We start from the raw sequence: 15253 nt of genomic DNA, 5'->3' as shown, positions 1-15253 counted from the left end.
TTTCCTTCCTCTGTGCTTCCCGCGGTTTATTAACCAGTAGAGCAATGAAAGCAGTTGCCCACTGCAATGTTTTCTTGTTTTTTTTTAATATTACACCTTTAATTTCTCATATTGAGCTATATACGTAACTATATTTGGTCTATCCTAAATACTGCACCGCATTTGGTTTTGTAATTGGATCATTTTAGTGAAAATTGCTTTCGTCGTGGAAATAAATGTGTTGATGCTGATGTGTACGCAGGCGCCCTCTATGAAACACTTTGTAGTAAAAAGCAAAAACGATTTGGGGCGCAAAGTATTGTTACTTGTGCTAACATAGTGTTGCAAGTTTAACATATACGTGAGTTAAATTATGTTCACTTGTCAACAGATTACGTAGATTCATGTACGTATTTTGTCATCACATGGTCGTAGTCATGGCTGCCTGCCGTGTTTCTGCATTTTTTCGTCACTGGTGTGCGCGTGACTTTCGCCGTGCAGTGCGTAGAAGTGGCATCGCAAAAACTTTGTCACGTGTTAAGCAATATCGAGCTTCCTCCACACTGTCACTACACATGTAGTTATCGCGACCGGTAAGAGTTACACGGACACATTCGCTTCGAAAGACCGTGCAACGCGGCGATAGGGCATGGCTTTCACTTGCAGACGCCTCTTCAGCGGACACTCGCTCAAGCGCGCACACCTGACACTTTCCAAAGCCTGCAGCCATGTATCGAAGCCAGCTGCTACGACCTCTCGAGGCTGCGACACCGGGATATTGCTTTACGACCCCATCACCCGCGAAAAGAGGCGGTTCGTGGTGGATACGCCGGGCGTGGTTAAGTGGTACTCGTGCGGTCCCACGGTGTACGACTGCACGCACGTGGGTCACGCCTGCTCCTACATCCGCGCCGACATCGTGAGACGGATCCTGAGTCGATTCTTCGATCTGGACGTCGTCCTGCTGATGGGCATCACGGACGTCGACGACAAGATCATCAATCGCGCCCGCGACCTGGGCGTCACTTACGAAACGCACGCGCGAAAGTACGAACGCGAGTTCCGCGAGGACCTGGCAAAGCTGGGTGTCCTACCGCCGACCCTGTTCCTGCGCGTCAGCGAACACATCGACGCCATCGTGGCGTTCTGCTCCGCGCTCAATGACAAAGGGTTCGCCTACGCAACGCCGGACGGCTCGCTTTACTTCGAGCTTGCCAAGTGCCCCCAGTACGCCGTGTTCCGCACGCCCGGAAACGTGGGAGACGAAGACGCCAAGGCGATCGGCAAGAGGGACGTCCGAGACTTCGCCCTGTGGAAAGGGGCGAAGCCCGGAGAGCCGTGCTGGGAGGCGCCCTGGGGTTCCGGTCGTCCCGGCTGGCACGTCGAATGCTCCGCCATGGCAAGCACCGTGTTCGGACCTTCCCTCGACGTCCACTCCGGTGGCAGGGACTTGGCATTCCCGCACCACGAGAACGAACTGGCGCAGAGCCGCTGCTACCACGGCGTGCCCGGGTGGGTCAACCACTGGCTTCACACTGGACAAGTGCACGTCTGTGGCCCCGACGGCAAGCCCATAAAGATGGCCAAGTCCCAGGGCAACGCCATGCCTCTTCGAGAGTTCCTCGAGAACCACTCGGCCAACGTGTTTCGGATGTTCTGTCTGCAGAAGGCTTACAGGGCAGACATACTCCTCTCTCCAGACATGCTTCAAGGTGCCGAGAACTCCATTCAAGGTTTAAACGATTTTTGTGGGAACGCCAGTGCCTACGTTCGTGGACAGGTTCCCACGGCTAGTATAGTGGCTAGGGACTTGTACGTTCTTCTGGACCAAACGAGGTCCAATCTTCGGGATGCTTTTGCAGACGATCTGGACTACCCAAAGGCAGTGTCGTCTGTGTTGCACCTTAGTTCGCACATCAATGCAAAGCTTCAGGCACAGTCGAAAAACGTAGGCAACTTCAGTCATAATGATGTGGGCAGAGCTGCAGTGGCGGCCTGCCTAGAATTCGTCACCGACTTCTTCCACAATCTCGGACTGGAATTGGCTGCATCTCAGACTTATAGTGTTGAAAATTCGTCGGCTTTGGTTCGTGTGTTGGACGACACGGTGTCGTTTAGGACGACAGTGCGAAACCACGCCATGCAAATTAAGGACAAAACGCTCCTGCAAGCTTGTGATGTGCTAAGGGACCAGCTGGAAAGCGAAGGCATCAGAATTAAGGACAGGAAAACGAATTCCACGTGGGAGTTTGTTGACCGGGCGACAATAAAGACGGGAGACAAGTGATGTGGGCTAAACATCATTATTGGAATACCTCAGTCACACTGGCAAGTTTGGTGTCGTTTTGAGCAAGTACTCACACCTCCAGAATGTCACTTTGGTGGTGCGCAGCTACATGAGAAAGGCAGATGTACCATGGAAATGATAGTAATGGCAATGGGTCCTTAATAAGCCCAGTAGATATTCATTATTTAAGGCAATATCTTTTAAGTAATAATGTGTTATAGCTATAAGGAGCTATTATAATAAATTTTAGGTACAAACAGGCACATGCGACCATTGCACGGTATTTGCCGAGCACCATCGAGGCACACCTGGTTCTCTCTTGTAACAGAGAGCACCGAGAGAAGAAAGATGAAAAGCATTTTGTAACAGAAATGACGGATGTTCGCCATGAATATTTTTGTGAACTCGTGGAACGTACATGAAGATTTACCATTATTTGATCAAAGAATCAGTCTAACGTTGCCAGATCACGAGGATAAGAAATTATTGACTGTATATATATCACCATAAATCTGAAATCTGCTTAGTAATACATTTGTTTCGGCGTTTTCACTATGGCTAACAGTGAAATCCAAAGTGCGAAAGCTGAGACATAGCAACACAGATAATTGTTCACTCACGAATTCAAAATATGCATTCTGGTAGCACTCTCCTCTTGCCTGTCCGAGGTGCTGGGTAAATTGGAATTTCCTCTATCTAGACTCCATTGAAACTGCTCATACTGACATCAGTGCACATTTTAACAATGAATAATGTAATAACAATGTTATTTTTGAGTCGGATGCAAGTTCGTCGCAGTGAAGTTCGACTGTATCGGAGCAAACATGTTTTTATTGAAATAAAAAAAAAATTACGAAAAAGCGTCACCATTGCTTGGCAACGGCAACCCCATTCCACTCATCATCCTCATGACATGCCGCATGCAGCAGAACTCGTGAAGGGCACTAACCGGTTGGCTCCTTGAGATGAAAGTGAATGTCACTGACAGAGCCATTGTGGCCAGGCAGCTAGTAAATCGCGCAGCTCTCCCATACATACATCTCGGCTGCGTTTAGCCAAGTGAGCTTTAACTTTGCTCTAATCTGGAGATTATTTATTTATTTTATTTACAAAATACTGCAGACCCATTTAAGGACCCCAGCAGGAGGGGCAAAGATCATAACATTGCACACAGGTGTAAACAGCAAGAACAAAAAAGATACATCATATACAAAAGATACAAAAACATAGGTTATGGTTCAATACGCTCAAGTGCCTCTACAGAGCTGGTTAACGATTGAGGTGGGCAGTTCCAGTCGTTTATGGTTCGAGGAATGAACGAGTATTTGAAAATGTTTGTTCTGGCGAAATACGGTGTTAATGAATGAGTTTGTCGATGCCGGGTTTGTCTTGTCGTAAGCAGTTTCAGATACATATCACGGTTTACTGACAGCTTGTTGTTATTTAAAAGAAAAATAAATTTGAGCCTGTGAATTTTACGATGTTTTTCAAGTGTGGGTATACTGTTTTCTTTCATAAGGTTTGTGGGGGAATCAGTTTTTCGGTACTTGGAGTAAATAAAACGTACCGCTTTGCGTTGGATTAGTTCGAGAGCCTCAATGTTTCTTTTTGTGTATGGGTCCCAGACGATTGAGGCATATTTCAATGAGGGGCGTATAACAGTCAAATAAGTTAGTTTTTTTTACAGTAGAAGGAGCATGCTTTAGTTTGTGTCTCAAAAGACCAAGTTTATGGAAAGACGATGCGCAAATATTAGAGGTGTGCTTATTTTAGCTGAGGTCGTTTGTTAGAGTGACACCAAGGTATTTATACTCAACAACCTCAGCTAGTGTCCGGGTACCGGATTGATATGTAAATGGTAAAATATTTTTTTTGTTGGTTACTCGCATGAAGACGGTTTTGTCTGTGTTTAACCTCATCTCCCATTGCTCGCACCATGCAAAGATATTTTGGAGGTTAGTGCTTAGCAAGACCTGGTCGTCATAGGAAGTTATTTCATTAAACAGCACACAATCATCAGCAAACAGTCTGATCTGAATCGGCAAAGAAACAGTATCAACAATGTTATTAATATAAATTAAAAATAATAAAGGCCCAAGTACACTCCCTTGGGGAACCCCAGAAGTTACAGGGAGCGGGTCAGAGCAATTACTGGCAATGCTTACAAACTGAACGCGGTCAGACAAATAGGAAGAAATCCAGGAAATTATAAATTCTGGAAGGCCAATCGATTCCAGTTTTTGAATAAGCTTATTATGAGGAACAAGATCGAATGCCTTCGTGAAATCCAAGAAGATGACATCAACTTGACCTGCCTTATCTAAAATTTGTGAAAAACTGTGCACAACAGAAATTAACTGAGTTTCTGTGGAAAACCCTTTCCTGAAACCATGCTGAACATCCGCAGGTATGTTGTTTTCATTAAGAAACGTTATAATAAATTTAGCTATGATATGTTCAAGCACTTTGCAAAACGAAAACGTTATAGAAATTGGACGATAGTTTGGCACCAAATCTATATCACCTTTTTTGTGCACTGGAGCAATGCGTCTCACTTTCCAGTCACGAGGCAAGCGGCCGGAACGGATGGAAACGCGGAAAATGATTATAAGGAATTCCAATAGCATCTCGGCACATAGACGTAAAAAAGTGTTGGGAATTAGGTCAGGACCGGTTGAAGTTTTAGTTTTCAAATTCAGGAGCAACGAAACAATACCGGGTAAATATAAAATATCTGGAACGTCGTCATTACTTCGAGAAAATTGGTGCAGTGGCTTGTTAGAGGCAGAAAAAACGTTATAGAAGTACAAATTGAAATGATTGGCAATAGTTTTCTTGTCGACAATAGTTTCTCCTTCATGTGTTATTTGTTCAACACATTTGGTCTTTTTGCTCAAAAAGTTCCAAAATTTTTGTGGGGCAGACGTAATAAAGTTAGGTAGAGTATCCTGAAAGTATCTAAACTTAGCTATCCTCACAGCCTCGTTCAGTGTGTCCTGGGCAGAAAGAGTAATATTGCGTGGAGCACCCTTGCGTTTAAGCCGCTTTAGTTTCCTTTTCATGTGCAAGACATCTCGCGTGATCCAAAGATTTGATTAGCGTGTTTTTTTTACTTTGCTAGGAATAATGTTATCTAGATAATGCAGGCATATTTCTTTGAATTTGTTCCACAATACTGCAGGGTCAGTTCCTTGAAAGCTGCTGAGGGAAAGATCGAGGTGGTCCAGAACATTCTCGTCATTTGTACGCGAAAAGTCTTTCGCAGTAATTGATTTGGCATGGCGCGTAGCGCAAACAGCCTGCATGGCACAAGAAAAATAAACCATGTAGTGATCAGAAAGGCCAGGGTCGACCGATATGGAAAAAATTTCAATCGATCTCGTTATAAAAACCAGGTCAAGCAAGGATGCACTTGCGCTATGCACCCGTGTCGGTTGGGTAACAATTTTTTGCATGTTTTGGCTTATCATAATATCAAAGAGGTACAATGCATGCTCATAGTTTCTTGTGTTCAGAAAAGGAGAGCTCCAATCTATTCCTGAAGATGAAGAACACCACAGCAGGTTCTGTGAAAATGGTTTCAGAGTTGCGCAGCTTTATTATTTATAGGGGCCCCGCAATACGAGCATAGTCAGAAAACACTGCAAACCCGTAGTCGAGGCTCCAGAAAACATGCGAGCCATATATTATAGCGCAGCATGCCGCCTGTAGTTTACGATAAATTCTCAGTCAGCTGAAAATTGTTTTCTTTTCTCTCGATAGTCGACGCTGCAAAAATCAACTCGCCACAGCCATTGTGTCAGTTGATTTGAGCATGGCACGCTCGGTTACAGGTGCCGCCGCAGGTCGCCGCGACTTGTCCATGTGTGTGCTTGCAATCACGCCGAAAAGAAGAAAAAAAAGAGAAAGTGCTCTAGGTCGCGAGGCGCACGTAATGTATTTTCTTTCCCTGTGCCATCCCTCCTTGCTTAGCTTCCCGTGCTTTTGTCAGGTCAAGAGAAGAGAGAGTGCAATTGCAGCGTGCGACAAATATTTGTAACTCTGCTCATACTGGATGGATCCCGAAAATTTTTGTGGCGGTGAATTCGTGAGGCAATCATTCTCGTTTAGTGACTACATTTCGTCGTTATTTGAAAAAGTGTTGCAGGGCCCCTTTAGGTTATAATAAAGTCCAATAACAAATTAGGGGAGAGTGAAAGCTCAATGTATGATGTCTAAAACGACAATATTATCAACAGCAGTGCCCTAATAATCGAGAAATTAAGGTGAATGCAGGAGAACACATATGCTGCAGTAGGACATTCGCAAAATGATGCCTATGAAGTCAAAGTTACAGTCTACAATTAATCCCTAGTAATTGAACTAGCTGCACTAAATAAAGAACCTTCCGTGCATCAAAAGACGTCATAAAATGCTGCTTGTTCATTTCTCTTTGATTCATGGAAGAAATAACTCCCAGAACGTTACTATGGGGAATGGCACGAGTGGTTCAAAGCTTCCATTTTTGCCTGGTTAAGCTGGACAGGCTGTGCCATCTAGCGGGGCCCAGTTAAACTAAGCTCGTCTGCCATCTCGGAGTCAATGGCAAGATTTTGTTCAATGGTCTTTGTTGCTGCTGTGGCTCCCGCTGCTTTCGTTCTGGTGCTATTATAGTGTGGGCGGCCGTGCAGAAGCAGGCAACGTTGCGCACGGCAACAGTGACGTAAGACGTTCTGCTTGAGGCGGGTAACGAAGTGAACTAACCCGATGCGGACCACTAAAATGAGATATTAATTCAAAATAGGCATTAAAATCAACCTGCTTTCAGTCAGCAGTTCCGAAATATTAGGATGCTTCTGCGCGTGAATAAGCAACTATGACCCTGTCTGGCACGACCATCCGGCACAGTACGGCTCGTTCTTCCTCTGTCTACTCAGCTTTTGCCTCCTCTAAGGGACCGCTTGCCACCTATTCCATGCAGCTTCTATTAACATGTGTTGTCAATCGAGTTTGGGTGGTTCGTGTTGAACTATGTAATAACGTTCAGGGCAGCAGTGCCAAACCACACCTTCAACAACGAGGCACTTCAACAAGTGTACAATGTGCCAAAGCGTTGGCTGGTCAGCATCATGCTGGACTGTCAGTGTCATAAACTAATTAGACACAAACGCTTGAATGTGGTGGGGTCACAGGGACCCGAATGCCCTCGCAATAAAGCTTTCACAACTCAACTCGTCTGGAAGGTGACGCCGCCAGTATTAAGGACAGGAAAAATAACTCCACATGGGAGTTAGTTGATGAGGCAACAATAAAGCCGGGAGGCAAGTGACGTAAGCCAAACATCTTTATTGTAAAACTGGTCTATCTGTCGATCTCTCCAAGGTACACCTGCTTGTCACTTGCAACGGACAGCACTATGGGAAGAAAAATGAAAAGCACTTTGTAATCACTGGTGCCTGGCACAATGTCATCTATATTAAGCAATACAGTAAAAAAATTAACTTTCAATTTCATCAGACGTTTTCACTCAAGCGAGCAAACAACAAACATGCTCAAAACATGCTAAATCGGCACATGAAAGTGGTAAGCTACAGACTAATAGTAATCAGAACTCTTTGCTAGCCTGTAAAAGGTGTTAGGTAAGTTTGCATTTTTAGGCATAGACTGTATCGCAGGTTCTTCTCCTGCTTGCACAAGTGCACACATTTACAATGAATACAAGAAGCAGCAAAGGTCCTTTTGTGTTGAATGCAAGCTCATCAGTGGAGTTATGTTTAATTTCAATGGCACAGTAGGAGTAGCCTATGGACTATGTAAGCGAGCACTCGACTTTTGTAGAGCAAAGCCTTTGAAACCACGATTGGAACACAATCCCCGACGCCGGAGCAAGCATGGAAGCAAGGACGAAGGGGAAGTCCTTGAGTTGCCCAGAATACCTTGTGTGTAGTTATTTTATTCCACTATTTCTCCTGTCAAATAATGTTGAATTATCGCTCGTACGAAGTAGTTTCAGTGTCGGCGACATGATTCGATGAACCACTCATGCAGCTTTCTGACTTGGAGCTGTCGCAAACACGTGACAGCAACGGCGCCACCATGCGGCAACGTGTTAAAGGGAGTGTGTCACGCCGAGTTACGATCCACCTCCACCAATTTCGGCGGAGCAACTTTTCCTGCTCCTCAGAGTTACTCCTGCTATAAATCTACTCCGACTTTCTCATTGGAACATTTGACTCCCGCCCTTGTTCTGCCATTTGAACACACTTGCTCTAAAAGGAGCAGAAAAACTTGTTCCGACTCCACCAATGGAAATCAACATTAGATCGTATGGAGCAAACATCACCCTCATGCTGTGCTGCATGGACACACCACTTGTAAAGGCCACTAACCGATCGGCTCCTTGGGATGAAACTGAACATCGTTGACTGAGCCATTGTGGCCAGGCAGCTTGTAAATCAGGCGGCGGCTAGTGGTGTCCCAAATGTGCACGTAGCGGTCGGCCGAGCCAGCCGTAACTTTGCTGCCGTCCGGAGACCACGCACATCGCAGCAGGTTCTGTGGACACGTAGATTTTGTATATTAATGAGGGACGTGGCACAAGATCAAAATTTGGTCAAAAAATAGATGTTCATTGACCACCTCTTTTTATTCCCGACATCATTTCTTACCTGTTTGCAACTTTTAATAGCTGAACACCATCAGGTGTTATACTTATCCTGCTTTAAAAAAACCCACCCATGCGTGCTACCCTTTATGTTGAGGGCGCATGATGAAGAATTTTTTGTGCCCTTCCTGTAATGGAGGAGCAATACCTTTTATCCAATGTGGTTTATCACTGCAGCATGGATTTTTAGGCACTAAAAATCGCGTTTTAGGTGCCAAAAATAGCCAGCAAAAATATAGTTTTAGGCCCCCAAAATCGTAAATACAGGCACAATAAACTTAACAAAAATCGAAATTTTCGAAAAGAAACGTGTACGACCGGTGTCTACGACACGAAAAAAAAGAAATTCACATAGTTTATGACAGCACAAAGGCGCCAATGGCTTAACTTAGCTATGAAAAATTGTTCCTTTTTCTGCACGGTTTGCAGAACACGGTCTCTCCTCTTATTGACAAGCATGGCGAGATAAGCGTCCACTATCGAATGAACACTCTCCTGGGTCTCTTTCTTTTTTTGGCATGGTTGAGAAGGGCAGCACAGGAGCAAACAACCACACTGTTCGAAAGCCAAAAGGATTTTCAGCTTCGTATTGGCCGGGTATTGTCGCGCGGGGCCAATTTCTCCTCAGCCAGTGAACACCTTAAACGGCCTATCGCCAGGTTTGAGAATTTCGAGCTGGCAAGTGCAAGGCTTGCACAGGGCGCTCACGATCGTGTCTGCCAAAATTTTTAATATTACTCGCTCGGTAAAGGAGGTGAAATATCCGATTGAACGGCGCTTGCCCTACACCTCACGGGCGCGCGCCCTTACATGGAGGAGGTAACGCAGGCCTTTAGCCATGTGGAAGGAAAAGCTCCCCCCCCCACCGAAACTGATTGATATGTGGGGTTTAACATCCCAAAACCACCATATGATTATGAGACGCCGTAGTGGAGAGCTCCGGAAATTTCGACCACCTGGGGTTCTTTAATGTGCACCCAAATCTAAGCACATGGGCCTACAACATTTCCGCCTCTATCGAAAATGCAGCCGCCGCAGCTGGGATGCGAACCCGCGACCTGTGGGTCAGCAGCCGAGTACCTTAGCCGCTAGACCACCGCGGCAGGGCCCCCCACGGAAATTCGGATGCAGTTCTGCCGAGGACAATAAATCGAAACTGATGATTTTTAAGGCCTTCAACATGTCGACCTCTCGCCGAAAAAAATTCTTAGCTACGGGCCTGAGACAACGTACTAGGAATGATACACATCAGCACACAAGTATCAGCAGCAAGCAAATATCCATAAACTCGACAAGTTCCATCAAAATCGATCAAGAAAATTAAAACAAAAGCGTTGTGCTACGTCTCCCCAAAGGAAAACGACAGTTGTTTAGCACCATAACCCTGCTTGCGGTCCTACTAGATAGAAAAAATTTGCAGAAATGGCTACTGTAGTATGCTTAGTATTCTATGCTGGCTGTAACTATTAGACGTAGCAACAGCCAGCTGCTGAAGTGCTGCGTGCTTTACTGCAGCAATTAAACTCTATTTATGCAAGCAGACAGGTGCACTGACAAATGGCATAGGGCCATACTTATTCTCGTGGCACTAAGGTCCGTCAGACATCATTGGAGGCAACAGTACCGCACTTGTTCTCACAGTATTATGTACAGTGCGAACCTGTATACTAAACATAAGCATGTTTTATTTTTAGATATTATATACAGCTCTCTTAATTAGGTTATTAATAATGATGCTCGCAGCACAAACACAACAGACACAAAAGTCAACGTTGCATCACTGAGGACTAAATGCATGCGTGTGTGGTCATCCGCTAGGCTATTCCTCTTTTATACACACAAATCTCGGTATATTGAACCCAGATATAATCAAATATTGGTTATAATGAAGTAAATGAAGTCTTGCGATAGACATAGTGTTAAAAATATACCTTTAGTATAACAAATTTTCAGATGTAACGAACTTATTTCTGACCAATATGAAACTTTATTATGAGCTTTGAGTGTAACACGACCCATGCCTCTCATTAGCTCCCGTCACACATGGCAATGCACAAGTGTGCTTGCAAGCACAAGAAACATAACTTCAGAAGAGCAAGAGCGACCTAACTACCATTTGATGGACCTGAATCATTGTGTCCTGTGGCTTTTGTGTGCACGTGATAATTACAACAAACAGCACGCTTGTTGTAGATTACAGATATTTAATTTTCATTTAAAAATAAATGCTCCTGCTCAACTTTCAAGTTAAGGAACTAGGCATTACAACGCGCACACATATACGCATGCACACACAAAAGACTTCAGTCATGCGGTTCTCTGGCACTACTTATTAACAAAAGCTAATGAAAATATACAACACGGTAATAAGTGCAGCTGTTAAGGACAGTTAATGCTCCCACAAGAGTGCACAGGGTTCTCTTAATTGGGGCCAAATTTCGTCCCAGCCCCCCATAGTTGAGTTCAAAATAAAAGAACCCCACAAGTTGAGTTCAAAATAAAAGAAGCTCCGCGATGGATGCAAAAATGGAAATGAAGTGAAGACATCTTTATCAAAAAAGGCAGTCATTGGTAGCCCCCCCCCCTCCCCTGGTTTTTTGAGCTAAATGTAAGATATAAAGATATTTTTGAACACAATATAAGGGCTTTTGGTCAATATTTTTGTCAAAAAACATGCGCTACCACAGCCCTGAGCAATCAAAATGACATGAAAGGTTGTGCTAAATAACATGTAAGGGATGAAATTGGCACCCCCCTCATGAAAAACACAAGGAGAAGTGGCATCTGCTGCCCCCCTCCTGCATCCACCGCATAGGAATGTTCCAAAATGTTACGGGCATTCACTTTATGTTCACATACGACGAAAGAAGTTGTTAGATATTGGCTTGGAACAAAATGTGTGTGCTCGTCTGTTATATACAGGTTGACATTTTCTCCTACATACTGACATACATGAGTACACAGCAAATTTCACCTTTTCAAAGTTGTGCATGTGCCCTTGAAGGATCTTGACGCACCGCTCTTGCGGGGCGAATGGACGGACGTCCCAGATGCGTACTGTTAGGGGGAAAGAAAAAGGAGTATCCAGAAGAGTGGTTAATAGGAAAGATTAAGTTGGCGAGCTTCATCATGCAAATGACGAAAAAAATCAATTCAAGACGCAGAAGGAGAACAAAAAAGCATGCACATGTCTTCTGCTCTTTCTCCTTTACATATAACACTCACACTCCATATTCTTCAACGACTGGTGAACGAAAGAGGTGAGATTCCTCGAGGGTTTGTTTCTCTTTTAGACACAGCCCAATAAAACCAACAGACAATGAAGCTAACGAAGGTACGACAGGGGACATCACTTGCACGTCTAAGCCGTAACATAATCGATTATGGCATGACTCCATCGATCTCGCTGCTTTCATTGATTCGAAACGAGGGCCTCATTCCATCAAACTTGATGCTTTGTAGTATGTGAGCGTTTATCGGTCAGCTTCCAGCTCGTAATAAGACTATTCGCTAGGTACGCCACCTGGTAAGGACAGAGTTTTCCACACTTGCCATCGTGGCTCTGAGCAGCATTAGCTAACACACCCAGGGCAACATAAACACAAGTATACAATAACATGAATGGGAAAGCGACCGCTGCTGTAGCTCAATGGGTAAAGCGTCAGACATGTTACCTCAAGGTCGTAGGTTCGGACCCTGCCTGTGGCTAGTTGATTTTTACATCAACATCGATTCCTCTCCATTTGTGCCATATTTACAACTATGCTACAGTTAAAAGCTACAAATAGTGTCCCCTATACCTTTCTCAGCTTCATTGTCTATTGGTTTCATTAGTTTGTGTTCAACAACTGGTGAAAATGCACACTCGGTTGTGCCTTTGAGATTACCGGGTCACTGCACTACACCTGGAATGTCAAGTGGATTGATAAATTACAGCTTTTATTTATAAAAAGTACCCATCACATCGCACATCGTGCACTTCATGGATGTAGTCACAAAGCCCTAATTTGGTTTTGTCAACGAATTCATCACCATTGCTACCTGCACATATTTTTAACGCTTTGTTGCCTTAATTATAAAACTACCGAGTAAAACAGAAATCGTTTCAATTCTCCAGCTTTAAATAGCAACCTTTAAATGATGCCACAGTTAAACGATCTAAAATTCAACTTTAATGCATACTTTTGTGTAGGTTGCGAATTCTCCATACGCCATAGAAGCGAGGACCTTGCAACGAAAAACGCACTTCATAACTAAGTACATAATATGTTGTATGCCACCTCTTGAGTGCATACACACCAAATAAACAAAATTATTGAACATAGAATTTTGGTCACCAAGGCAAGCAAAAACAAAGAAGTGAGAGATGTTGCACGCGCTTGGTGCTTTCCGCCATCAGCTTCAAGACAATTGGTCCTAGACGAGACAGTGCTAAATTTATCATGCTGAAAGCTACATGCCCTGTGAGTACTTGACAGCCAGCATTAAATGTGGAACGCATTTTGCGAGACTTGGACAAAGTTTTGCGGTATGTCACGAATTCGCGACATCCGGCAGTAAAGGGTTAAAATAAGGTGCAATCAATGGAAGCAACTACTAATATGTGCAAGGTAAAACTGCCCTAACATTGAACCAGACTGTTCTGAGCCAGCAGCCTTGAAATGTTTGAATGCTACTGCGCATAAATAAACATCTATGACCCTGTCTTGCTTGCCTGTCTTGACAAAGGTTCTAAGTGCATATGTATCACTTATCCCACACAAATACTAACATGTGTTGTCCATGGAGTTTGAAAGAATGTAGGAGCCATCAGGGCTGAGGCAGAGGCCAGTGATCGTGTCAAGGTGTCCCACCATCCTGTACAGCACAGCCTTCTTCCTCATGTCCCACACCTGAAAGACATCAGCACTGACATATTATGATCTATCATTTAAATAACAACAAAAAAGCTGTAAGGGCAATGCCACTATTACATTCGCTGTGAATATCAAGCAACAGTTCGCAGCTGCTAGAAGAAAAAGCACTAAAATAACTTAAAAAATCAGTTTTGCCTTGGGCCAAAGCAATGAACGCGATATGAACAAGTCGTAATATACTATACAAAGTAAGGCGAGCAACTAACTCTTGTGCATCTCGCCTTGCATAGATCAGCAACAACACTGTTTTAAGAGAATATGGCGGCCTGAGGGACCGAAGCGGTTTTCGTGCTATCAGTCCTCTCAATGTGAAGTAAGCATTTCACAAGCCATCTTCAGATGTCTCTCAAGATAGAGTGCACCACCTTGCGCTTTCAGCAATTCAGGGGCCCCTGGCACCACTTCATGCTGCTTGGTAAAGATTGGTGGAAGATGTCCTCTCTGCGTGATGAACAATGGACAGCAGGCCTTACATGCAGGGTGATGTTATTGCATGCACCCTCTGCACGTTGGAGGTGGCCGGCACGTTTCAGCTTCGCTTCAGCATTTTCCTTGCCAACTCTCTCTTACTCACGGGTAGAATATATACAACGCACGGGGTAACATAATCAATTCAGACTTCATACGAAAAAAAAAAAAACCAGGCCTGCGGGGAACGCACAGCACAGTCATAGCGAAACTGAAAGAGCGGCCTTTCAGAGCCTTTTTAAACACTGTTTGGGTAACTACTATGAACACACTTGCAGGGTACCCACTATACCTAAATCATGATGATTTTTGCGCATGCATTCACTACGCCATTTTTCAGCGCTCTTCGGTGAAGCGTGATACCGGATAGGCACTTGCAAGGAATTTTGTGCAATGTTTTGATGTCGTGGTTGACGACGAGGAAGAATTATGCCTAGCGCTATTGTAATGGGTTGTACCATTCAACAACCCACTCGTTATGCTATTCGCATTGTCTGATGCCCGACTGTTTCTTTGCGGTTCTAAACGCTTATTACACACATTAATGTATTTTCATTCCCGACATGAAACCTGCCTAGGGTCAGTTTCTCCATGGAGCTCCAAGCGCCGGAATAGCTTAATGGTAGTATACTGGGCTTGCATGCAAGGAACATCGGTTGGAATCCCATTGGTTCTTGGTGTTTTTATTTACCTGTTTTTTTTTTTCTCACTTCGAGCGATGGTGATTGCGGACACCAGTGGCGGTGGCAAACGACTATGCTGCACGCAACCTGTGTTATGATCTCAGAACAGCTTTCTCTGCAAAATGATGGCAATGGCGATGGTAAAGGCCCCTCTAGCGCGCCCATATATTTGCTATTGTAATAAAACCTTTATGCAGATACATGCACAAGTTAGTGTCAACACCACATGAACACTAATCAGTCTTCCCTTGGCACCAAGCATGCAATAAGCACACCA

At 44.3% G+C, this 15253-nt stretch overlaps 2 protein-coding genes across 4 annotated transcripts in view; one reads left to right on the top strand and one right to left on the bottom strand.

Annotated features, from left to right (window-relative positions):
• The first annotated feature begins 286 nt into the window (after positions 1 to 286).
• LOC142765672 (putative cysteine--tRNA ligase, mitochondrial) lies at positions 287 to 3126 on the top strand. Its single transcript, XM_075867069.1, has one exon. It carries the CDS (start codon positions 629 to 631, stop codon positions 2264 to 2266), a length of 1638 nt encoding a protein of 545 aa, XP_075723184.1. The 5' UTR covers positions 287 to 628; the 3' UTR covers positions 2267 to 3126.
• A 4445-nt stretch (positions 3127 to 7571) lies between these two features.
• The window catches only part of LOC119167099 (U5 small nuclear ribonucleoprotein 40 kDa protein), a 75528-nt gene continuing 67846 nt past the window's right edge, over positions 7572 to 15253 (bottom strand). For all 3 annotated transcript variants that reach the window (XM_075867067.1, XM_037418522.2, XM_037418521.2), the window contains 4 exons: positions 13681 to 13801; positions 11884 to 11966; positions 8635 to 8800; positions 7572 to 7659 (listed from right to left, as the gene is read on the bottom strand). In XM_075867067.1, the coding sequence (XP_075723182.1) occupies positions 7607 to 7659; positions 8635 to 8800; positions 11884 to 11966; positions 13681 to 13801 (423 nt within the window). In that variant the 3' untranslated portion in view covers positions 7572 to 7606. The remainder of the gene's footprint in view (positions 7660 to 8634; positions 8801 to 11883; positions 11967 to 13680; positions 13802 to 15253) is intronic.

Source organism: Rhipicephalus microplus, chromosome 6, assembly GCF_043290135.1.
Source record: "Rhipicephalus microplus isolate Deutch F79 chromosome 6, USDA_Rmic, whole genome shotgun sequence".
Classification (NCBI taxonomy): Eukaryota; Metazoa; Arthropoda; class Arachnida; order Ixodida; family Ixodidae; genus Rhipicephalus; species Rhipicephalus microplus.
Note: the sequence above shows the minus strand (reverse complement) of the source record. Positions and strands in the feature narration are given on the sequence as shown.